The sequence below is a fragment of the Ischnura elegans genome, chromosome 3 (assembly GCF_921293095.1).
Source record: "Ischnura elegans chromosome 3, ioIscEleg1.1, whole genome shotgun sequence".
Taxonomy (NCBI): Eukaryota; Metazoa; Arthropoda; class Insecta; order Odonata; family Coenagrionidae; genus Ischnura; species Ischnura elegans.
In genome coordinates this window covers 118,041,770-118,068,495 of record NC_060248.1, presented here as the reverse complement: position 1 = coordinate 118,068,495, position 26,726 = coordinate 118,041,770, and the positions used below count along the sequence as shown (strand labels likewise).

Sequence of the window (26,726 nt, the reverse complement as noted above, 5' to 3'; positions counted from 1 at the left end):
GGCCACAAAGCGCCCAGGAAAATTCACCAGAAAGTAGGCTGCGCAAAAAATAAGGGAGTCAGAGATTAGATTAACGAGAAAACTTTAATGTCCCATCCAGGGCGTAAAAGGACCCGTATGGACGGCCCAGACGAGCACAATGGGCACAATGAAATCCAGTCAATGGAATTTGACCCTGAAGCCATGCTTTTTTTGAAGATATCACCCTCAGTGCCGATGAGAGGAAAGATCTGGAGGATAAGACTAGGGACCAGTGGCACTCCTAATAGTAGATGGGCGATAGGCTAAAAAGGATGACTGTCCCTGCGTTCGTCTGCGTTCGCAAACTTAGGGCGACAACCGTTCGGGATAATACAGTCCCGTCCATTCTCTGCTCGAGATTTGCCAAAAATAAGGCCATTGAATACGGCCAAGCGATGGAAATAATAGCCTTGGAGGCATATGAAAAAAGACTGGCCAAAGAGTCTTTCCAGCTGGCCTTTATGTGGACGAGGAGTTTCCATTTTTGGGTACCTCCCCTGATGGTATTCTGGAGCATGAGAAGGAATTTTAAAAGTGACGTGGCCTTATCCATGAACCCAGGGCCCAACAGGTAGTCTTTTGATACACCTGTTTTTGTGCGTGTGCAATTCCTACATTGTTCAATGTGCCTAATTGTCCAAAACCTGTTACTCATCAGAGGAGAATTCCTAAGAGGACAATCGTAGACGTTGCAGAAAAGCTGGTGGCTACTGATGCTTCCTGTGCACTTGAAACTTCGTTGGCCGAACCTTTACTTGTGGTATTAGTACGTATTAGAGCTTTGCTACCTAAAAATGAGAAGTGAAAATTTACAATTAATTTGATTTTCGTGTAATTCCTTCGGTGTTTTTCGAGGAGGTACTATTCATGCCCAGTGATTGAGAGATGTCCTATAGATATGGCTACGGAGAACTAAGAATTGTGCATTATTTTCTCATTAATTATTGTAATATCCAAATTTTGTCTCATTCATATTGATTTTTCTAGAATTATTTTAAATATAGTGTTACTCTCATTTATGTCATTGAAAAGCACCTTGAAAATGACTCCAAGTGTCGTAACCATGGTCGGTTAAGTGATAAATAAAATAGTGTGGATATTTCCATTTGTGCTTCAATCATGGACTGAGTACATTAGTAGTAGTAGTAGTAGGTTTGGGGTAAGATCTAATCTAATTAAGAAGATCTAATGTTTTAGGCAGTCAGTTTTGTGTGTTGATGATTCGTGGTGTGAATAAAAATTGGAAGCAGGTAGTTGGCTACCATTTCACCAACAAAACAACTCAGATCATCTCCATGGATTTGTTAATGACTGTGCGCAGGCAATGGAAAGTGTCGGCTGCACTATCGTTGGGATTGTCGGCGATTTGGGTCCAAACCCTATGAGGGAGCGGTGTAGAGAACTGCCCTCCAAGAGGACTCTGACATTTGAAGTTGTTTGAGCGACCCATGATGCCATTGCCATGCTTCATATGAAAGCCATTTTAGGTTAACTAAGAATAGCTAATAAAAATAGTATTTTTGTTAGAGCGTAGGTTTTTTTGCTTGTGCGATAGTATTTTTGCTTGTGCGATAGTATTTTTGCTTGTGCGATAGTATTTTTGCTTGTGCGATAGCTATTCTTTCAGTTTGGAAGACGTTTCGTCTTGGTTGTTTCTTCAGGAACATGGAAAGGAGCAAATGTGACGTGAGGGGATGCCTCAGCCACGTGAAAAAAGTGCCAATCCACATGTCTCCGAGGACACGAGAAAGGTTAGAACAATCATTTATATCCTTTATCCATTGGCATCACATATTGAAATAATCATAGGTTTTCCAAAGTTTCCATTTTTTCTTTTCTACGTTATAAATGTTGTATTTAATGAAGGGGGATATTGATATGCATTCTTACTGTGAGTTTACTTTGCTAACGCGACAAGCATGGAAAATATAACTACTATTAATCGAATGAAGAAATCATTGAAAGTAGGCAACTTTTATACGTGCTGTTGAGTGGTGCTTCGCTTCAAATGCCTCTCGTGATCTCATAATGAACAATTTTGTCACTACCGTTATTTCAAGTGATTTTTTTGTCCTCATTTATTTGCTAAGAAGGCAGTAGTTTACTTTGCTAGAGCCGTTTCAATGCTATACAACTGTATAAACTTGCATGAAAGGACAATAGTGTTCTAATACATCTATCTTTGAAAAGTACGACGAAGATATGGATTTTACTTTAATCATGTCAGCATCATCAATCGTCTTAAGGATCTGATTCGCTTTTTTCATGGTAACTCTACAGCTTTCTCAGAGGGGGGTAAAGTGATGTAGTAATACTAGCACAACATTTGTTTCTTTAAATCAATCGTAGAACTGCTTTTTATTGAAATATTTGCATTTTTCAGGGCTCTTGTGTGGTTTCAATTTAGTGGAAATCCTACCCTAGCAGAATTTCCTATGGAGAAGCTCTGCATGAAGACTTCAGTGTACAGGAAGCACTTTGCTCCAGGGCAGTTCAAAACTGCAGCCTGCCTACAGCTTAATTTAAATGCAGTGCCATTCTATCTCCCTCCTCCTTCAACTCAATTACACTTGCCCTGCACTTCTCATCTGCGACCTACACTTTCTCCTACTCCTGTTGCTAATGATACTTTTGAGTCTTCTGTTTTTTCCTCTCCAGCTCCAAAATCTTCTTTAGACTCAGCAGAAACCTATCTCCTTCCCAACCCTGGAACGTCCACTCCCCAACATCCAGTCACTGATTTCTCTGTTCTGTCTGACTCTCTTATTGTCTCTGATTCTCCTGAAATTCTACCTCAAGAAACTTTTCTCCTGAAATTTTCTGCTCCATCTTCTTCCTCAATTGTCACAGAGAGTATGGGTGATTCAATGGCCAAGTCTGGGACTCGGCCTTTTTCGGGTTAAGGTGTTAGGAGGTAAATCCTGAGGGATATTGGTATGACAAGAGTGGGGCAGATGACACCAAGGAAGAGGGTCATGTACAACGAGCTGCTGAATGATTGTTGCAAGATAAACCGGTGGAGGAATCTTGCCAAAAGATTCAGTTCGGACCTGCACAGTATCCACTCAGAAGGGAAATTGCTGTAGGGTCTCGAGAAGATCTTAAAAGCCGCTACACACGTTCCGACCAGACCACCCAACTGTCGGGACCAACTACGTTGGCGCCGACAGTTGAAGGGTGTGTAGGCCTGTCGCCCGACGAAAACAGTCGGACCCGACGGTCGGGCGGTTGGTCCTGCAAGACTGTCCAACCGCCGACCGCCCTACCCCGATTTCTGTGGCGTCGCAACGTGTGTACCGTTATCGGCCGACTCCTGATCCCGACCCGACTCAGTCTACCCCTGGATATGGTCGTTGGAGGTCGTGTTTTGTGCTGAAATGGCTCAAGTTTCAAATGAAGAGAGTTATGAGTGGCATTTCTGGAGACAGTACCGGTGTTTATGGGATATGAAGGATGAGCATTACTCCAATAGGGATAGGAGGAAAGAGGCTTATAATGCCCTTCTAGAAATTTATAAAACCTCAAGTGGAAATGCAACATTATGAACCTTAAAGAAGAAGCTGGAGAATATGCGAACGGCATACAAAAGAGAAGAAAAAAAGGTAAGAAATGATAAATAATCTTTTCATTCATTCGTTTTATTAGTAAATATTCTATGAATTTTGAGGTAAACAAAGTAGTTATAATTATTACTGCAAAATTTAATGAATATAACACAATATAATGTGAAATATAATGAAACAATGACATTTATTACTTTATCGTTACGCCACAGGTATCAGCAAGTGAAACTACCGGGGCTGCTAGCGACTACGTATACGTGCCAAAGTTGTGGTATTACCAATATTTGAGTTTTCTTACGGAAAAGCCACAGATTTCAAGTGGAACAGAAACGTTGGAGGAAGAAGGCGAAACAATCGACACTCCACTTACCGTAAGTACTTATTTTATATTATAAATGCAAAACTTAGAGACCGACTCTAATCATCTGTTCTTGGAAGGTCACTCTCCCTTCGTTATTAAAATAGCGTGTAAAATTTGTCGTACTCTATTCCCTTCTTCATATCGTTCCCTCGCGGTAGATTGACAAAGTGGTACCAGTGAAGGCAATTTTCTCCATTCACCTTGCTGAAACTAGATGTTATCAACATCCTCTCGATCAAATGATGATTCATTTCCGTATCGGTGGTTTCTGTTCAATAAGAAATTGTGTAAAACACAGCAGGCTAAAATAATTATGTCCACCTTTTCAACACTCAAAGAAATTGCTTGATGAAACACCCTAAATCTAAATGCTAAGATGCCGAAGGCATTTTCAACCACCCTCCTTGCACGAGAAAGTCGGTAGTTGAATATACGTTCATCGTGAGATATATTTTTAAGTGGGTAAGGTTTCATGAAGTGTTTGTTCAGCCCAAACGCGCTATCGCCAAGAAATACATAAGGTACAGAGTTATTTGTGCCTGGTAATGGTGAGGGAAGTGGTAAGTGAAGTGAATTATTTGACAACTTCTTGTAAAAGCGAGAGTTATTCAGGATAGTGGCGTCTGAAACGCATCCATTAGTACCAGCATTAACATACATGAACTCATACTTGGCGTTAACGATGGCAAACAGTATTTTACTGAAATTTTTCTTATAATTGTAGTACAAGGATCCGCTACGAGGCGGTTTTTGAACAGCGATATGCTTACCATCTACAGCCCCCACCGCATGATCGAAGTTCCATCTTTGACGAAATTCTTTTTCCACTTCTTTCCATTCTTCTTCACATGTTGGCAACAGAAACATGAAAAAATCGTATGATTATTTTCAGGACGATTGTGAACCAGGCGAAGAACCTCCTTCAACCTCAACTGTATTACCACCAGCTGTTGAAGGACCACCAAAAAAAAATTTAGGAAAGGTCTTGACAAAAAAAAGAGTAAATGATCGACGCAGTCCAAGCTCTGCTATCAACCCAGGAAAGCGAATGCGAAATCATCGGTCGGTCGTTGGGAGTCCAACTGCAGAAACTAGAGGCAACTCAACGAGCTATCGCGGAAAAATTATTCGCTAAAGTAATTTTTTACGGGAAAATGAATAAACTCACCCCTTTCTCCACCATTAATTTATATCCATCCCAACAATTACATTTTCAGTACCCTATGCGCCCTCAACATTCACCTTCGGTTTCCCCTACCTTTACCCAACATTCCTCAGACCCCAGAACTCCTTCCCCTTCTACAAGTTCCAATCAAAGGCCACAAACACCACAAATTAATATTCCACAGCACATTCCACTCCAAACCCCATATCAAAATACTCAGCAAATAATGTTAACTGAAGAAATTCAACAAAAAACTACTCTCCAGTTTCCAAATATGTAATTTTTAATATTCTTAAAGGTTCTATTTTCTGATTTTTTAAACAGTGGTATACCTGTGTACGCAATTTATTGTAATTATTAATTTAAGAGATCATTATATTTAAATTTGGATTTTTTTTCATGGTAATAAATAATATTTTACTATACATTTATTGTACTTACCTTTCTGTATCCCTTCAGACTGTTGTAAATAGCTTCACAAGTTTATGGTATTATTCTTGATAACAGTTGTGGAGATATGGCAGTACTATACCTCAAGTCTTCCAACGACCTTCCAGTGGCTAAATAACGGAGCGTCACCACAAGCCTCTCTTCAGCACTCACGCATTCCCTCATAACTGTATTTTTTCTATAATTTGAGGTTTGATCTTGCTCAGCAACTCCATGAAACACATTTCGTCCATCCTCAAATAGTTTCGGAAATCATTTCCATCCAATTCTTTAAGTAAATTCATGTGTGTGAAACTTCCTCTCTTGAGCAGCCACTTCTTCGCCCATACTCTTCTCTTTTTTTACATCCTCGATGAGGACCAAATTGGCTAAAGCCAAACCCAGTTTTTGATTTTTGGAAAAATGCGGAGCCATGGCCAACACAACCCAGAATCAACTTCACTCCACGAGATCACGTTGTGTACTGAGGAATATTTGGTAAGTTGGTCGGGTCGGGTTGAGTGGTTTGGTTGGGACGTCTGTAGAGCTGGCCCCGACAGGAATGGTCGGGTAGTTCGGTCGTGTCGGGTGATCGGGTTGGAACGTGTGTAGCGGCTTTAAGGGTAGCAGGAAAAATCCTAAAGGAAGGAAATGGATAAAGAAAGAGAAAATAATAGTTCTTTCCATTTTCAAGCAGTCCCCTTAGACCTACACCGTTCTCCGCTCTCTTCATCCTCTTTCTTCTAAAAGAATTCCAACTAACATTCTGTATAATTTCCTTTTTCTTCCTGGCATCAAGAGCCAAATCTTTCAATGCCTTTCATTTTCCGTTAAAAAATGAGGGATAGGTACTGCATCTTGATGTTCGACGAGATAGCCATCAAGGAGGAGTTGATGTAAGTGCCGCATCAAGATATCATTATGGGCTATGAAGACCATGGGGGCCAGAAGAGAAGGAATGCGGCAGCCAAGGTAGCCATGGTTTTCATGGTAAGGGGGGTGTGGGCCAAGTGGAAGCAACCGCTGGCATACTACCCGAGTTCTGGGGCCACATCTTCCGATGCCTTGAAGGCCATGCTAGAAGAGGTATTGGACAGGCTGAGGGGAATGGGGCTGACTAATTGCCACGGTCGACGACATGGGCACTAACAATGTTAGCGCCCTAAAGCTTTTGGGAGCATCATTCCTGAACCCATGCTTCTCCTATGATGGCCAAACTGTGTTCACAGTATATGATCCACCTCATCTCCTCAAGTGCTTCCGAAATTTGTTGCTTGGCTATGAAGCGTTTCTCTTGGTGGTCAAGAGGTGACATTGAGGGCATCATAGAGGCATTTGGAGGAGTTCTTCGAGGACGATGGGAAGAACCCCTTTGGAAGGTAAATACTATGTAATGTTTTCTAATTTTATGTTAATGCTTGCTGACTTGGCAAACTTCGTACCGCCTAAGAATAACTGAACAGTTTAGTTACACCATTAATTAAGGTATTTAAAAAAATTTTGGTCTCTAATCAGATACATTATCGCTTCATATTTTCAGGACTCCTCGGGAATGACCGCGGAAAGGTTCCTGCCCTTGAATAATTATTCGATTCACTGAATGGTGATTCTGGATGCAAGGTGGACGAGAGGCGGAAGATGAAGGCGCCTATGACGCAGAGGAGCCACCACCACCAGATTTTCAAGGAAATGCTTGTAAAAATTGGAAGGTGGAAGTTCATTGATACAAGGAATGGAGGTCGGCGAATCAATGCGCCATCGAAGAATGGCTGGATTGCCACCATCAAGGCCATTCAGCTCCTTTGGGAGGCTTACGGGCATGTGGCACCTAACATCAGCACCCGCAGTTTCAACTAAGATCCCATCGAAAATCTTTTTGATGTGGTGAGGCAGAACTTCGGGTGCAACCGCCACCCCAATGCCCACTTATTTATCGGGGCACTGAAAACTGCCATCATTAATGGCCTTGTAAGTTCCTCCGCCATAGGAAATTGTGAGGTTGATAATGCACCATTCTCATGAGCCTTAATGAGCTTGTGAGTGGTGCATTCAAGTGGAGGTCCATAGGATACCTGGCTGCTCTAGTAGCTGAGGATGTCCTGAGGGACAAAGAATGCCCACCTTGCCGGACTGACATCGTGTCCTTCAGTGCAACTCCTGATGCCCTCATGGTGCTGGAGTCCAGGTGTGTGGGGAGCATCACACCAAGTGAGGAACTTAGTGCTGTGATAGGACAGGTGTTGACTAACACGATGGAGCTACTCTAAACAGGCAGCCATCACACAAAAGTTTCTGAGTGGCTTTGCAACCAGTGCAAAGATAAGTTTGATTTTCATTTTCTCAAGTGCTCTGTGCATAAACAAATTATGGAGCGAGATGTTCTTTTTTCGATGTCTGTGTTGTGTTTATTTAAATTTTTTTTTGAAAACCAAAAGCTGCGTACGTTTAATAAATCATGTGTTTCTTAGAACTTTTCAAGGCATTATTGTGTATTCTCCTCCCACCCCTCAAACCCCCCTCCCACGGGTCCAAGGCCTCTCGCCAGCCGTCAGGCCGAGTTTTTCGGTGGAGGGGGGAAGAAGCTACGTTTCGAAATCGGTCGAGGTATGCGGGAGCCTTAAGACTACAAAAAGTGGATCAGCTGCAGGAAGTAAAACGGCTTATGCGTAATTTCAACAACTTTCATCTTTGGGACCAATTATAGAAAAGAAACGGGCATGTGGTAGCATGGAAACTGATGAGCAGGTAGACGATGTACAAATGCAACCCACTGAAGAGCCTTCACAGCCAACTCCGAAAGCATCTTATGTTGGTATGAGGAAGAGTGCAGAACTTCTAAATGAACTGGAGGATATGGTAAACATTTTGAAGACTGGCCTTCAGAGTCGCCAAGAGAGAGAAGAAAAAATGGAGGATGTAAGTGATCGCATGTTTCTGTTGTCATTACTAGAACCTTTAAAGGAAATTCCACAGAATGGGAGGTTTTCCGTAAACATGGAGTTAATTCGTGTCCTTAAAACAGCACGTTTGACCAGCTGGCTCAAGGTACACCCGCTCCCACAACGGTTAGTCCAATGAGTACATTTTACTGGATTGACTCAAACGCTTTGAGAAAAACTTGAACTCCTCGCTGGAAGATCATCTTCTACTCATCCTCGATAGCCATGGAAGCCACGTGCCCCTGGAAAGCTAAGAATTTTGTCATGGGAACCACATCCATATGCTCTCAATCCCCCCTCGCATACCTCACACAAGATCCAACCGCTCGATGTCTCATTTTTTAGACCTCAGAAAAGAGCATTCAGTAAGGAGTGTGGCAAGTTCATGAGAGAAACCCATATAAAAAATCGCTCCTTACGACGTAACGTCAATCTTTCATAACGCATATATGTTAGTTGCAGCAATTGAGAAGGGAGTATCGGGATTTCGCAGCACTGGGATCTTCCCAGTAAACCCAAACACCTTCAAGGAATAAGATTTAACAATCTCTTTTAACAATCTGAAGCCAATTTGCATTGATGATCCAGATGACCCAGAGTCCGAAAATCATGGAAAGGCAAAGGAGATGATCATGACAGAAGCAGATGGAGAAAATGTTCAAGTACATGCGAGAAATGACGTTCCAAATGCCTCTAAAAATGGGTGTATCTTGCTCATCAAATGAGAAACCATTCGGGTTCTGATACCTGAAAAAACGTTTCTTGAATCATTTGAAAAGTTTTCTCCAATTACAAAATTGGCAGCAGTGAGGGTAGAGGAAAGTTCCAAAAGAAAAAGTCACTCATCCATTTTAACGGTAACCCCAATGAGGGTAGTTTTGGAAGAAACAGTACCTGAAAGAGAGGAGAAGGCATCGACGAAGAAACAATTTGAAAGAAAATCTGCAGCCAAGGTTAGGGGAAGGTCTCTCAAAACTGGTTCTAAGGCAAGGAAAGGAAGGCAAGGCAAAGGAAGTGAAGGCAAGGCAAAGGAAGTGAAGGCAAGGCATAATAAAATTAATAAATCTGCTAAGAATAAGGGAAAACGATTTTAAAATTTTGAAAGCTCTTCAGAGGAGGATGTTGACGTTAAAAAGTTGTGACGACGACGGAAAAAGCGACCTATTTAATCCAAGAGATCCAAACACTGAACTTTGTAAGTTCAACAGATTCAGGCTTCAATTGGAGGAAGTTAGACACATTTAAATAGATAAAAGATCGTAACACTTTTCCACAATTTTGTACGCTACGACCCAAGTGCTACGATCGATCAAAGAGAAATGAACAAAAGAAGATCTGATTATATCCAAAGCGCACAAAGGGAAGTGTTATAATCCTTGACAAGGCCTCGTACACCACCAAATGTGACAATGCGTTGGAGGATAGCTCATTAGTTATTCTCCCCCGTGATCCAACAGATAGATTCCAAACAAAGTGTTAAAACAGCGTTATCTTCCTGCTGCAATTTATTCCGAGACAGTGAGAAAAGGAAGTTACTTCAGATGAATCCTCTACCTCCAAGATTTTATGGCCTTCCTAAGATTCATTGAGATGGAACGCCTGTTCGCCCAGAGGTGTCGTGCATAGGCTCACCGTCCTATAAGCTTGCCTCCAAATTAAATCACTTTTAGGCAATTATCTGGTTTTTCATTGAAATATAGCATTAAAGAACTCCATCATTTTGTCGTAGAAACTTCAACACATCACGTTACCATCCAACTCCAAGCTAGTTTCATTTATGTAAAAATCTATTTACTTCTGTACCTGTACAAACACTCTTATTACTTACGAGAGACTGCAGCATTGACAGTAGTGTGTCAGGTGAACTTCATCGTCTAATGGAATTGTGAGCTAACCAAAATTATTTTTTTGTAGAAAAAGAATTTTTACCAACAAACAGACGGCCTTGCCATAGGTTCTCCCCTTTCACCTATCTTAGCTGAAATATTTTTGGACAATTTAGAATGCCAATTATTTGATTCCGGGCATCCACTCCTATCCAACATCTTCTACTGGTACCGTTATGTTGACGACATCATCTGCTGCTAGACCGGAAGTGTCGGACAGTTAGGTAACTTTCTGAATCTTTTAAATGCTCAACATCCTAATATTACATTCACAGTGGAAACAGAATCCGATAAGCAACAAAACTGTCTCGATCTCTCCATATCCATAGCTGGTGACAAACATGATGTATGCAGAAAACCCTGATATAGTGATCCAATCATTCTGAGAGACTCCAAAAAAGCCATCCAACCTCCAAAAATTATCCCAATTTCATTCTATGTTATATAGAGTGGTCAATCTACCGTTAAATGCAGTCACTTTCAATTGTGAACTATCCAAAATTAAATCAATTGCAGTTTCAAATGGCTATAGTGTAAATACTATTACTAAAATCCCTCGGAGAAAGTTGAAAACGCGATCCATTACACAGCAATGCTCCTTTCCCCTCATCACATAGAAATCTAAAAAATGGCGCTGGCTTTTGTTTGTGGGAGATCTTTCCAATAGGCTTGCTAGCAAATTCCCCAAAAATAAATTTAATGTTTCTTTCTACAACCCCTACACTCACGGTGAATTTTTGTGTCGTAACAAAGACAAGATAGATTCCATCCATCAATCCGGCATTTACAAAGATAATTGTGAATCATGCAACATGTGTTACATCCGTCAAACAGGCAGAAGTTTCATTACCAGAATGAAAGAACATAGAAGGTGCTGGAAAAATGGGGATGAAACGTCACTTCTCGCCAAACACTTACTACAGACTTTACATTGTTGTCATTTTCAAACTGAAATTCTACACTTCGAAAGTAAGGGAACAAGACTTGATGTTTCAGAGCAATTGGAAATTGTACAGAGTGATATGAATATGCTCATGAAGGAACAAGTGTTTGTCACCCACTCTCCCCTCCTTAAGAACCCCTTCCCGAAAACAAATGGTCAAATTCTTTCTTCATCCACGCCTTAACCGACCCCAACATCCACAGGGTTTTTCCCGTCCGCCCACCCTCTCTCCAATCCCACCCCATTCTTCAAAGATGTCATGTCCCCCCTTCTCCTGCCCTCACCGCCTCCCTTCACCCTTTTCCAGTGACCGAGGCACTATTCCGTTCACATAGCACAGAGGCACTATTCCGTTCGACGCCCTTTGTCTTTTGAACCCTTCCCGCTGGCCGGGGTCCACCCCTGATGGGTTTGGGTGCACATACCCCGACACTTTATCGCCTTTTGTCCCTTGGGTCTTTCCCGAGTAGCCAGGCCCCGCTCATGTGCACCTGTCCCTAGGAAGTCCCTGTCAACGAACCGCAGTAAGTAGCGGTTTTCGGGCGACCCAGGGCGTCATTGATGCCCGGCAAGCACAATACTTAAGCGAGCATCGAAGACGCATCAGGGCCATTCCCTGCCTACGGCAGAACCCCTTGCTGGGTCATCGAGGCGCTCCCTTCGGCCAATACACCCTTGCCGGTCGCTGACTCTGCATCTCGCCTTCCTCGGGAGACCCCCCTCGCTGGGTCACCATTACCTTCTTCGGGAGACCCCCCTCGCTGGGTCACCATTACCTTCCTCGGGAGACCCCATCGCCGAGTCCCCATTCCCCGCGTCGGGAGACGACCTCGCCGGGTCACCATTCCCCGCGTCGGGAGACCTCGCCGGGTCACCGCGCTTCCTCGGGAGACCTCCAGTTGCGTCACCACTTCCTACCCCGGGAGACCTTCCAGACGGGTCACCACACGTCCTCGTAGAGTGAGTACGCCCCCCCCCCTCCGCTACACCCCTCCCGCTTTGATTTGATTCGTTTGATCTCACCCTATCCATTAAGCATTGATCAGCAATAAACTGTGTTCGCTCCCTACATATGTGTAATTATTTCTTACGTGCTCCCCAACCTAATCACGGCGCGACTCGCCACCACGACAGAAGTACTAACATTCACAGACTTCAAGTGTAGCTCAATTAAATTGAGATCATCAGAAAATAGCAATATAAATGTAAATGGAGAAAATAGCAATGCTGTAGACTCATTTATCTTTCCTCCTTTGACAAAACCCCATTAACTTCAAAGTCCAACCACATCTACAAATAAAAATAAGGGGCCAAGTGTAATAAGGACGCTATTGACACACAAAATTTATTTGTGCAGGTCATCAATAGTGACGTAAGGATGGGCTGCAGGTGTCTGTCACACAGAACAACTGCACTGAGAAGATTTAAAAACAGAAATAGCCAGAGATGATATTTGGAGTCTTTCATAATACAGCTTAATGAAAGTGACCCCGAAGATGAATAAACTGATGGGAGTGAATACGAGGATGATTTCTTAGCGATGCCACTTAAGTTTCATAATAAATGATTTTTAACAAATACCTGTCATCCTTACTTCTTTCCCACTCTTTTCCTATCCTCATCCTTGCGAATTTCCTTGCACTCCCCGATCATCAGAATGTTTTGCTTAAGTATGTCACAGCAGCAGCTGTTCCTGGTAAAGCCCACCAGAAGCTGAGGAAAAAGATTGACCATAGCTCACCATCTCTCGAGACAGTCAATCTCCGAATCAACTGTGTGGGGCCATTGTTACAAAATACAACACAATTTAATGGTTATCATAGTAGCAGTTGGTGCCTTCACCAAGGGGAGCTAATGGAGGGTCAAATGAATTATTCTGTGATTGAGGGTGAGACAAAATCCAGGACAGATAGGAAAATGGAAAAAAAACATTACTGCATTTCAATCTAAGTATTAAGTAAAAGGTGTCAACGGACAATCTCCTCTTATAAGGTTGCCCCTTTTTTGAATAGTCCGTGGACCTGTGCCAAACTAAATGGATCTAATATTCCTTAGTGTGGAATGCCAAACCGTTAATTTTTGCTTTGAAGATGTTGGGAGAGCTTAACACAAAGGTCATCCAGCTCTTCTACACACTATAAATAATGATTTCATAGCAATGAAACCTCCCAATGGCAAATGGCATTGCAAGTTTACCAAGGTCTATAGAAGAAAGGAAGTTTTGGAAGGCCAATGAGAAGAAATTTTGCCTTTATTTTACAATGTACCATGCCTGAGAGACATCTTGCCAGCCAAATTCAAAGATAGCATTCAATTTCTATACCAAGTACTACATCTGGCAACCAGCATAGGGGACTGGGGTCCACCCGGGGCAAACTCTGGGTTTGCATTTGAGAGAGAAAACGAGCAATTATTGAAATCTGTCAAGGGACCCAAAGGAGTAGCTTCCCAAATTTCCAAGTGCTTTCTGCTCCAAGAGCTGATCCAGTGTTGAAGGCAATGGCAAGTATTTCAATAATAGCGAACAAGTTCCATAGGGAAGTATGTACTAGGTTACTCCGTGCTGGTCTAATACAGTACATCAATCTTGGGATTGTTTTCTGATGACTCGTAATTATGAAATGAGGATGATTGTAGTGACCTCTGGTTACCAGAAAGGTAGAAAAGTATTAAATTTACTCATTTATTATACTTTATATCAAATAAATGTTCATTTGTCACATTGGATCTGAAAAAATTAATGCAGGGGCTTCCCCCTACCCCATTAGTCGCCTCTTACGACAAGCAGGGATGCTGTGGGCATATTCTGACCCCAACCCACAGGGGTTTGGACTCACAGGTACACAACTCACTGACGCAACCAAGACAACAGAACCAGTGGCCATCAATAAACAAAAAAATTTTCTTCATTTATTTTATAAGCTCCCCCTTGCCTTATGCATTATTCCATGCTCTCTAACATCGCTATTTAACACTTCTCCAAGGAAAGATAATTGGCTAGAGGGAGATGGGGAGAATGATTTCACCATGAGTGATGGCATCAGGGCCTTGACTTGGTTCCCCAACCATTGACAGGTATAGTTATTGGGTCATGAACTCAACCAAGAATGAATCACTCATCAGGAATATTCATTATACATAACACAGACTGACTTCGAGGAGTAACTTTGAAGGATTGAGTGGTTTCAAGCCAAAAAATAGTCGCTTACATGGAAGAGTAGAGTGTAATGCAATTCCAAAAAAGCTAACAGAAAAAATATAGTGCTTTAAGTAACATAGTATGTAATTTCAGATAAATGGAGATAGAAGGGCTTCAAATAAACTTTGATACAGATAACATACATACAATACTCATCAAAGCTTGCCAGAATTATTGAGCCACACCCAATGAATGCAGGGCTATATTTATGCAGATCTAGGACAGTAAAAAGAGTGATGGAATGGATTTGTTTTATACTGTTCCAAATGTCAGGAGGAAAGCTTTTTAGATCAGGAAACTGTAAATTATTAACACTTGAATGCTTTGAAAAATCTTCAAAAGAGCAGAATGCCAGTATACCAAAAACATGTGGATGCCAACAGGGCCTGTTAGCCATCAATTGACTAGTTGAGATAAAGAATTACCAAGAACATAAATTGAAGCTGGCAATGATCATTCTAAATGTACAACATACCCAATTAGCTCAGCCTCTCCCTAAGCTTTACAGCAAAATTATGAGCTGCAAGAACAATACCCTCAGGGCATCCAATGGACATGTCTTAAAACACATTGGGCCATTCATAAAAAATATGTAAACCTTTCGTCATGGTGAGCTGATTCAATTAATGGCATTATCAATAGAAAAACTGCTGATGCTATCATCAACAGCCAAAGAATAAAATATTCCACAAGCAGTAACGTTTCCAGCAGGTACCTGGGAAGAAGTAATGAGTTTAACAATCAGGAACTCTTGGTGATTTTTTTAGTGTGCCCAGTGTACCTATTCAGTTAATTACATGAAATTCCAGCCGTCACTGATCACTTTTTCTTCAGGAATAAGAATCTGATTTCCTCAGAAAAAGAGACCAGCGAAAGGCACAAAACATCGGGCTACAAATCAAATAAGTACATACGGCACGTCAGAAAAATATCCCCAACAGTTACACCCGCATGAGCTTCAACCAAGAAATGAGGAACTGGTTTATTTACTATAAATAGTTTCAAAACTCAATTGCTGTAATTTACTAAGTCGTCTATAATGCTGACATTCCTACATTTCCACAAATTATCACATAACTTAAAGTAGTGGAAAGCCAAGACAGTGAAAATGATAAAACCACAATCATATAAAATTTAAACATTTTTAATTCCACATTCATTTATGTAGCAGAAGAAAAATAATGTGCACTTCTTTAAAGTCAGCAGTTAAATTAAGTTCCACAATTTTTACTATTAATTTTGTTCACTGGATAAAATAGCTACACAAATTCCATGGCCATCGACAGTTCTCTAGTTAACTTCGTGAAACCTCAAATAGAATAAATATAAAAAATTACAATAAAACTTGGTAATTCTATTCCACTGAATTTGCCATTTAAATTCATCACTATTTTCAATGGCACCAAATGTCTCCAAACATTTGAATGGAATTAGAGCTAAAAATAATTTTTTAACATCATGAATGAGGGAGGAGTAATAAATTCTTAACTACATATATTTTGTCTAGGATTTAAGTCCCCTTAATTTCATGAATTCATTTAAAAAACACACCCAACATGAAAATAGACACCACTTCCTCGCTGAACTATAAAAAAAAAAAAATAAAAAAAAAATAAAAGCAGGATATTTCCATAAAATGAAGATGGTGAAAAACAAGGACAGGCAAAAATAAATGAATTTATCTTATTTAATTTTAATTAAATAAATTTTAATCCAACTTCAAAAATGACAATATTGCAATAAATACAGACATAAACTCCATGAGAGGCCAAATTTGCTTAACTTGTCATCCTAAAAGCCTCTATTCCACTGAAAAATGAAATGATTTCATTCAATTACAGATTTTTAAAAAGATGCCATTATGTGGCAAAGTTTTGAAGCATGATAATGACCAAGACAACACAACACATTAGAACATCCTGCATTAGGGTAAAACTTAAGATCATCTGCACTCATTCTACCAGTTTGCAATGAGGTTTATTTGAGACAACAGCGGAGCACAAATATTTACGACAAAATGGTGTTGGCATGCACAGGTGAGCAGTTTATTCCTTTCACATTCTTGACAGGCGCTGCCTTCAGTGGTACCCAGGTACATGTTTTGGGGAAACAGTGGAAAAATGAGGTAATATATTTCAATATACATTAAGAAGTCAGTGTTTCCTGAGCATATCCCATTCAAAAACTCAACACATCAACTTCCGACTTGCACAGAGAAAATTTCATCAGGTTAGATCCTATGCAAATGCATAAATGGTCCATGAAGACAATGAAGTGCCAGCTGGATCTACTCCTAAAATTTGGAGTATATTTCAGTCTTGAGAACAAGGGATAAAGCATCAGTAGAAAGTAGGTAGGAGTGGCAGTCCTGAAGATGAATGGGTAAGTTGAAGAAGTAAGTAAGAGGGTTGAAATGATTAAACCATAATGCTTTTTTGTTCATCCATGTGGTCAGTAGAGAACTAAGCAATAATACTGCTGACTTGGAGAAATAGGTAGAGTTAGAGCCTGATAAAATAACAATGAGGACTGAGGAGAGGAGTCCTGTTAGAAGAGGATGTCCAGATAAAGGCTTAAGAAATACAGGCTCACTACACATCAGAAGATAAATTGGGTCCTGAAGCCAACTGAAACAAAAAACTAGGAAAAACCCAAGAGAGGAAACGGTAAATATACTATATGTATAAACTTTGTGAAACTCACATGGAGAAGCAAATAATGAAGTGGAGGATGGGCCTTAATGAAGGGAAAATGAAAATTTGAAGCAGGCAATTTTGAAGTTGGAAAATAAGTCAAAGAAACAAACATGAATTTGACACACAAAATTACAGTAAGCAAAGAGAAAGATACATATAAAATGGAGGGAGGATATATGAGTGAAGCAGTAGATCAAATATCAAAAAAACAAGAATGGACCCATTAAATAGAGAAGATAAAAACATAGCAGCATATGTTGGAAATAAGTCATAGTGGACTGAAAAAATATTGTTTGAGGTGCTTCACTTATCTAATATGGAGGCAATGGTAATACTTTCTCATCTAATTTGTCGGTTCAGGGATGGATGATAATAAAATTTTCATATAGACAAATTAAGAGAAAAGGATGCTAGCAACTACAGGCAAGGAGAGCCTAACCTTCACTTTCACTGATTTTTAATAAAATTAAACAGAGAGATCATTGGACACAACAAGGAAGATAACTAGTCATTGACATACTAGAAACCCCAGTCACTTTTCCAACCAGAGACACGAGATTTGGTCACCCTGAATGTATCATGTTGTAGCTCTGCAAGCTCCAACAGAGAATGAATAGAAAAGCAGACAGTACGCAATTTATTCATGAGAATAATGAATGGACAATTTCTGAAAGAAAAGGACCAAGGATGAATTATTTGCTAGATATGTCACTGCATGGGGTTTAATGACTACAGGGTTGAAGAAATATACTCTGTATATACATACATACATTCACATTCAACAATCATGCATCAGGATACAATAAAATCTCTACTTTATCTTCAACAGGAAAAAAATTAAGAACACTTATCAACTCAATTAAGTGAATGCAATTGGCAAATCTAACTTCCAATTTAAATACTATATTGAATTCCCCCTTAATAACAAACTCCTTCACAAAATCCCATACAATTAGTATCCCAAACCCCTAGCTTCATTAAAACCAAGCATTTCCCTGCCCCTGCGGGAACTAAAATATTCACCAATGACAATAATGTAAGTGATTACTATTGGGAGTACACTTTGAAATAAGGAAGAAGAACAGATAAAACTGTATTGACCCCAGTTGCACATCACAAAATTCAGAAGGCCTTGAGCTGAGGAATGTGCACACTGTTTTCTATTCCCAAACTACACCCCATAGCCACAAACTCATAGTATTGGCTTTATCAATAAAGACAGATTACAGCCACACAGTGAAGTACCTTCAGATGAATGAAGGATCTGAAGATGGAGATATTTCTGCAGACCATATTGTAAATGCAGGAGAGAATATGTTAACTCTACTTCAGAAATCAATCTACAGCATGTGCGGAAATGGTACATGGCAAGGGACTTACAGAAGAACATCATTCCTATTCCCAAGACGACTGTAAACATTTAAGAATAACAAATGCATTAATGAATTGATAAGGATAGCCTACAGGAAAATAGAACAAAAAGCAGAGAAGTTCCTTCATGAGGGTCAAGTAGGATTCTGGAAAAGCAAAATTACATTAGAAAGAGTATGACTTTGATGGCTCGCGGATGTAGGAATTGAGGAGAAAAAACTGAGATTCGTAATTTTCACCAAAACTGAGAAGGGTAATGAGAATATGATAAATAAGTGCTTTTATTTCTGAAGAAAATTCAGGTTCTCTTCAGTCAAAACCTCTATAAAGATAAGCAAAGGAGCACTCGCCATCCTGCAGAACTTGTGGGAGCCCCAGAAGCCACAGAATGAACTTATGAAGACTTGAGAAAGATGTCATCGTTTTTCAACTTGAAAAAGTTGGTGATAGCCAAGCAGTATAAATTCAATCAACACATTCATTTGGCCGAGGAGAGAGTCCCAGATTTGGCCGCTGGTCAGGAAGAGAGCTATAGGTATTGTAAATTCAGGGCCTTCATGGACCAGGCACTGAAGAACGAGTTTGTGCTACATGTATGGGAAAAGTCAATTGTCCAGGTTTCATAGGCCACCATTTGAGCACTTAGAGAATTTGCTATACCTTGCTCTTAATTTTTAAACTAAGTATATTCATCAAGGTCAATCTCCACATATTAAGGACAAATAATGATATCCACAATAATCTAACAAGCCTCATTCAGATACACAAATCACCCACCACAAATAAAAATTAACCTGACAAGCCCTTTAGCTGTGGGCTTAAAAACGTGCAACACGATCCCCCATGAATTACCTTGATAAGAGAGGTTCAAAGCTGACTCATGAAAGTATCTCATAAAAAATTGTTTCTGTAGCACACACGAGTTCCACAAGACAGCCCCAAAAAGGTACCCTGTTTCGAGGTATATTAGGGATGTGTTGAGATAAAGATTGTATGATATGGTGACCAATGAAGGCATTATTATTCAGAGGCACATACACCAGTTGAGGGCCAGGACCAGAGCAGTGAGATTTTGGGAGAGAGGGAATACAATCCAGAAAGAAGCACAACCAGGCCAGATGATGGAAGGACAAGGTATAGGGAGTCACAAGAAAACCTAGTGACTCGGGGTCCTGTCATAAATTAAAGACCTTGTAAGAAAGAAAAGGAAACAGAATTGTAGGACCAGTGATTCATGAAAAATGCATTCCGCAGAGGTTAAGAACAAAGAGGGAAAGACTTGTGAAAGTATTATTTTTTTTGTTTAGTATTTATTTGCATATTGTCATGAATTATTTATCATTCATGTTAGATATGTAAGTGTATTTTTTTACAGCTTGTAATTAAAAATTATCACGAGTATATGTATTACCTCAGTTTTTATTGGGAAGCAACAGTTGTAGGAAGGGAGGATTGTGGTATTTTTTGATTGCTATTTTGAGTGCTGGTTTAAATTACATTTTTTGTTTATTTTGAATTGTGGTACCAATAAACAGTAAGCAATGCTATAGTGTCACTTCTGCTTCAACCAGCATTGAGGGGAGTCACTTATTACAGACGTATAGAGCTGAAATTTAGGAAAATTAAGGAGGAAACTGTTGGGTGTGGTACCACAGTCATTACAAGATTCCCAAATTTAAAGTCCCTGAAATTTTCTGGAAAAATATATACGTCTCCATTTCCCCAGACTAATTCACACACTTCTTTGGATCATTACATAGAATATTTTATAAATGTTGATTCAACACGAGCTTCTTTAAAAAAATTTTTTCATAATTTTTAAAACCTAATGATTGAAAGTGAACACACCAAAAAACAGTAGCCTACAGACAATTTCATTCAACAAGTGTCAAATTGAAGCATTAAAAAAAGAAATACAGAGCCATGTAATGAAGGAATGAATCATAATTAGAAAAATCTGAAAAAAATTGTTTAAAATATTCTAGTAAAAACATGCATATTTCAAAACCACTACCTCAGCATTCAAATATGAAGCACAACACAAGGACTTAAACGTGAATTGTGGCTTGTTTGTAACATGACCAAGGAGGTAGGAATTGTACTGTCATTACAGGGCTTGGTTTAAAAGAAATACCAAGTACAGTGAAAAGATGAAAAAGTATTGATAAATGCACATCAAGTTGCAAAAAGGAGACTGAAATTATATGAGCCAAAAATAAATAGCTTATTGTAAAATTAGTAAGACAGTTTTTCAATAGATCAAGAATGAAAACCTTATCCTGCCCACAGGAATACACAAGGCATAATATTTACAATTATATAATTTTTATTAATAAAGGGTATTTGTTTCAATATTGCAGTATTACCTTCACTTTCCTCTTATTTTGATTAAATTGGCTAATAAACTAGGGATTATCAACACTGATAAAAAAACTAAGACAATTGGAACCTATCACTGACCGAAATGTTGACCTTCACATTTAAAGTAGCTTCAGCTGGCAAGACAGAGACAAAAAATGGCACAAGAAAAACCAATACAATCCCAAAGTTTTTTAACACTAAGAAATTTTCACGATTCAAAACCTGCACCAACCTTAACTTATATCAGCTCACATCCACTTCACCATTATTTCCCCAATCCAAAAAGATACCAGGAAAGTATGTTTACAGAATCTTTAGAGTTAGCCAAGGATAACAAGGCCCACCTTAAATTCCACAGGATAGCATCTAGAAAAATAGACGACATACAAGGATATTACGTAACTACTCAAGCATTTAATGCACCAATTATGTACTTAGGAGTTGATAGCAATGCAAATAAGGAGCATTTTTTCGTAGTTATGACGTATAACAAGAGCAAGACAAAACTACTCCATCAACACAAAATGGGAAATTCATGTACTCACCAGTCTTCAACATCATGGCATATCAACAGCACACAGATCCTCATACTGTAGTTTGTCAGCATGTTCATCTCCTTAGCTACGAACTATGCTTTGAATAGAAAATAACTCAAACCTATTGACTGAGTAATGAAAGTTACAAGTAAAATCGTTTAAAGCTTACAGCTATTACCCTACGCAATACAATTTTTAAGAGAACGACAAACCCTGAAATGTACTAATAGCTAAACCATCACACAGTCAAACAAGACATAGAAGTGCAGAGATGGTTAACAAAAATCACATATCATGGCATGTATTTATTTTTATCTCATCCAAACTTACAATAATAGAAACCAGATGACTTGCCTAACAAATTAATGGACGAAGTATAAGAAATGCGGATACCTTAAACGCCTGCATAATGAGTCATTACGGTCTAACGTGCAGATATTCACAAATTCCATCATCACAGAATAGTTATAGGTAAGTACATACCTACAAAAAATAACACGCCCTTCACTGAATGACAACACTCATCACATGACGGCTGCTTAAGAGTTCGAGTCACAATGGATACACTCAAAAGCGGGAGAATGGACACACAGAACCTTAAGAAGTTGGCTCTAATTCTGAAGCTGGGGTATCACCCTCTTCATCATTATAAATATTTTCTGCCATTTGCCAAACCTGCATAATATTGTCCTCAGAAACTGAGCATATCACCCACGGCTCATTGGGGCTCCACGAAAAGTCAGTTATCTTTGCAGTGTGGCCCCCATGAATAAATAACAATTCAGGAGGCCCATCTTCAGCATCTTCTCCGGTTTGCTCTTCGCCAATCTTGCTGAGATCCCAAACATGAAGACGTCTGTCAGTACCGCTGGAGGCAATAATGGTTTCATTATGGGGAGACCATTGAACCTGAAAGATTTCATCTTTCTGAGATTCAAAAGAATGCAGTCTCAGTTTCAGATTTCTTAAATCCCACAAGGCAACGGTTTTGTCAGCACTACCGGTTGCCAGTATGAACTCTGAGAATGGGTTGAACGATAAGCAGTTAACTTCCGCAGTGTGCGCATCCACAGTGTGATATGGCTTGCTAATAGTATTACAGCGAGTATCCCAAATCATCAACTTTTGATCATCTGCCACAGATCCAAAGAGAGATTCATGAAGTAAATGCCAAGCAACATCTTCTACTACAGCTGTGTGTCCAGTGAAAATAGTCTTGGCGTCAATGATTCCGGGTTCTTTTGGAGAGGCATTAATGTCCCACAAACAAATAGTGTGATCATCGGAAGCACTTAATAAGTGACCATTGAGATTGGGATTCCAGGAGAGCCCATAGCCTTCCTTCTGATGACCTCTAAGGCGTAAATCTGGTCTGCATTCACCGCTCAAATCTGGTTTAGCAGGGTGTTTCGTGTAATCAAAAACCAACACATCACTAGAGGGAGTTTTGGTGGCAATAACGCAAGGATTTTGCGGCATGTATCTCGCTCTATTTACCTCTCCTTCGTGATTAATCTTAATCTCAATGTCAATTTTACCACTTACTGACCCGAAACTTCCTAATTCTACCTTATCATTATCGTATTGAGAAGAATCAAACTGTGTGTCTTCATTCGGGAGTTGAACACTGGCAATTAAAAGATAATTTTGCTCATCTGAAGTATGTGTTCCAAGGATTAAACGATGGACACAATAATCCTTTCCTTCGGGCCGCGTCACGTCAGGAAGCCACTGAGCTGTCAGAGAAGGCCATTCCAACGCATGTGTCATCACAAGATCGTACAAAAATGGTGTATTTTTCTTCCATATTTTATTTTCTTCGTTTATCACCCTCTCCTCAACCGCGTCGTCAAAGTTCTCGCCGTCCTTATCACCCATGTTCATAGATGGGATATTGCCACAAATTTCAAACTACGCTCATCAAGAAGTTAGTTCCAACGGCACAATTTGCAATTCGAGAATTTGAGGAATAAAAATCTAACCCACATGTTCGCCGAATTCACTATCCTGAAAATGCAAAACACAACATTGCACTAGTAATTGACTAAGCTCATTTACAACCAAAATATCCAAATAAGAACCGAAAATAAGGTGAGATGTACACTTACTCGGTAAAATTTCTAATGTATTAAACCATGAATATACCTGGCATTTAGTAACACTCCATCCGTTATTTTCGGACTATTTTCCGGCACTTATCCACACTTATCCACGCGCCGAAACAACTACACAGAATGTCAGACTTCAAGTGTTCCGCGAGATGGCAGGAAAATCAGTTTACTTGCGAACGCCCGCGTATTTTAAAATGCCTCTACAAGTGTGTATGTACAAGAAACCCGAAACTGCAAATCCAATTAGGATCTCGTGTATGAAAAGGTTTTATTGAACTTGAAATCGTAATACCGCGAAGTATAACGGTGAACTCAATACTCAGAGGCACTCAGAACATTAAAAATGTATTTTTATAAATTGATGCACTGCTTTGCAATGTAAAAATATCCCAAGGGAATAATTAATGATATTACAAAAAAGCTTCTACACACCGCTTTGGTCCTTGCCGATGAATTTTTACACGCCTAATTGCAATTCTGTATATACTGGTAAAACTGGATGTGCAATCAAAATAAGCATATCTGAACATAAGAAATGTTGGGTAAGACATGATCAACCTCTAATTTAGCAAAACATTTGATGGACTGCAAACTCATTCCTGATTTTAATTTCAAGGTCTTCAACAACCAACGAAAAGGGAAGCATCTTTAAATAATTTTTTGAACAAACAATATTAGTGTATCTGAGATTATGTTTCCTGCTACACAGTTCCACCAAATATTGCCATCCACTCTATAGTTGTCTGCCCACAAGACCTCATTACTGAATATAGTAAATAACAAAAGTTCATTCGCATGGATGAAAGGTTTTAAAGCAATAAAATGGAATTTTTAAACATATGTACATCAAACTCAAACAATCCTAACTTACATCAGATTCAAAGGATTTCCGTTATTTATTAAAGCAATAGTATGTCAGACCTGTGGACAATTTTTGCATTTGCTCAGACATCCATAAATTGAAACATTAACTTGTAAAAATTAGTTCACCATGTAACCAGGTTTATATCGAAAGGACTGATGTAATGCATACCATCCAATAGGGTAGTTTCCTTCATCAAAGAAAACGAAAGGCATTGATTGCGATTCGTTACCCACCATTAGTGTATGTATTCATAATATACAAATTATTTGGTTTTAGAAATATTGGTTTAGACGAATGACAAGGGTCAATTTTATCCTCATTTGAAAAAGGCCATATTGGCGCCCATGTGATGCCACTCCACGTGACGTCGCAGGGACCTAGTTTCTACAAGAGAGGATAGGAGTTTTACATTGTCTGAGGTTACCAATGCATGCATGAGGCACAGAGCTCAGGGAAACATGACTTAATAATCACCTATTAATATTGCCTATGGTCAGAAGGTTTCCTTTGTTCGATAGGGTATTAATAATTCTTATTTAAGCCAAGCAATACCTGCTAGCATCCTGCGTCGTATCAGCACACAGAGCCTCGCCCCAAGGTAACCTCACTTGCAGCAACGGGAAGCAGAACGACGTCACACGGAGTTTTTCCCGGCATTCGTACATACCCGCCGCGTTTCTGCACACTTGAAAATTTTCACTTTTCATTTAATCGCAAAAAATAGCTATCGTCATATAAAAATTTAAAAGCGTGAATTGCGTACTCCAGGAGTAATAATCTTTCGATTTAGGCAATAAAAAAATAATAGGAAACCACCCTATTATTGCAATGCTACACTTATTGCCTTTCTTAGAACTCTTGTTGTGAACACAGACAATGTGTTTACAACAGAATTGATTTCCCACACTCAGGCCCAGGGTCTATTTTACCTACGACATGCACAGCAGCTGCTTTTGGTCATGATGGTTACTAGGAGGCATTTCACATAAAACGATAGTATTTATAAACCACGGTTTTAATGACCACACACCTATAAGGGTATTAGTAATCAAAGATATTTATCTTTAAGATAGGGTGGTTTCCTATTATTTTTTTATTGCCTAAATCGAAAGGTTATTACTCCTGGAGAACATATTTCATGCTTTTAGATTTTTAAATGGCGATATCTATTTTTCGCGATTAACCTTTTCCCTACTAAAGACGTAAAGATACGTGTGGACGTTTCTTGACGCGGGAGACGAAAGCCGTATATTTCTGTCTGAGATTTCCCTACCCAAGAAAACGAAAGCCATATATACATGTTTTCTAGCTCTCCCCTTTTATGACGGTCGCGGGTTTACGTCGCCTTTGTTTCGGGATCCAACACTGCGGGGTTAGGTTTTACTCTCGGAATCCGGGAGCAGGTACTCTGACCTCTTGTCTTTTATTACCCTTCTTAGCGGTAAGGGATAGCGGTCATACAATTGTTTATCCAGTCAGTTTTTTTAATAAATATTTGTTCATTTCTCAAGAAATATATATTAAGAATTGAATTCTTTGTCTTTTGAGCAGCGTTTACATTTTTTAAACGAAATTCTATGACAAATATTAACTTATATCTCGAGTTCTGTATAAACATCAACATGGAAATTGGTGCTGCATTAAATGCGTTATTTTAAACAAAGTTCTTAGGATACTCAGAAAAAAATTAGGAATTCAATTCAAAGTCTGCAGTTTACGTGCAAGCAACAATTATCCATATGCTAAATACAAATAAGCAATCCATAAGTTGACAGCGAACCAGTGCCACAGGTGTGGCCGTAAACCCAGAAAGGAGGGGGCACAAATACCCTCAGAGTCCACAATAATGCTGAGTCCTCGCTGGGAGAGGTCGAAAAAGGTTGGAGCTGAAACCGTGTGATTATCTGCGAGACCCTTTTGAACGAATGTCCTCCAAAAATGCACCGTACCACGAGAAAGAAGTCTTTTGGGGCTCAGTATAGCAGTCATGCTAAGACGAAAACTCCGCCGTCTTGAAAGGGTTAAATGAAAAGTGAAAATTTTCAAACAAGTGATTTTCAAGTGCGTGAAAACGTGACGGCTAAGTATGAATGCTGGGAAAAGCCTGTGTGATGTCTGGTTGCTGCTTTGTGAGGCCACTTGGGTTCGAGGCTATGAATGCCGCTTAGATGCAGGCTGTTTGCTGCCTAGTATGGCAGTAGCGTAGAGTACCCTGCTAGCAGGTAGTGCTTGGCTTAAATAAGGATTATTAATACCCTATCGAACGAAGGAAACCTTCTG

The 26,726-nt window shown here is 39.6% G+C and overlaps 1 protein-coding gene and 1 pseudogene across 2 annotated transcripts; one reads left to right on the top strand and one right to left on the bottom strand.

Annotated features, from left to right (window-relative positions):
- The first annotated feature begins 3,378 nt into the window (after positions 1-3,378).
- LOC124155255 lies at positions 3,379-5,390 on the top strand (annotated as a pseudogene).
- A 16,370-nt stretch (positions 5,391-21,760) lies between these two features.
- Positions 21,761-23,722, bottom strand: LOC124156432 (chromatin assembly factor 1 p55 subunit-like). 2 transcript variants are annotated; one of them, XM_046530984.1, is made up of 2 exons: positions 23,616-23,722; positions 21,761-23,477 (listed from the first exon to the last, which is right to left on the bottom strand). In XM_046530984.1, the coding sequence occupies exon 2, from the start codon at positions 23,352-23,354 to the stop codon at positions 22,068-22,070; it is 1,287 nt and encodes a 428-aa protein (XP_046386940.1). In that variant the 5' UTR covers positions 23,355-23,477; positions 23,616-23,722; the 3' UTR covers positions 21,761-22,067. The 2 variants fall into 2 exon arrangements, with proteins under 2 accessions (XP_046386940.1, XP_046386941.1); XM_046530985.1 differs by having other exon boundaries at positions 23,579-23,682.
- Positions 23,723-26,726: the final 3,004 nt, after the last annotated feature.

Excerpts from the sequence above, each read along its gene's own strand:
- LOC124156432 (XM_046530984.1), bottom strand. The coding sequence starts at position 23,354 with ATGAACATGGGTGATAAGGACGGCGAGAACTTTGACGACGCGGTTGAG.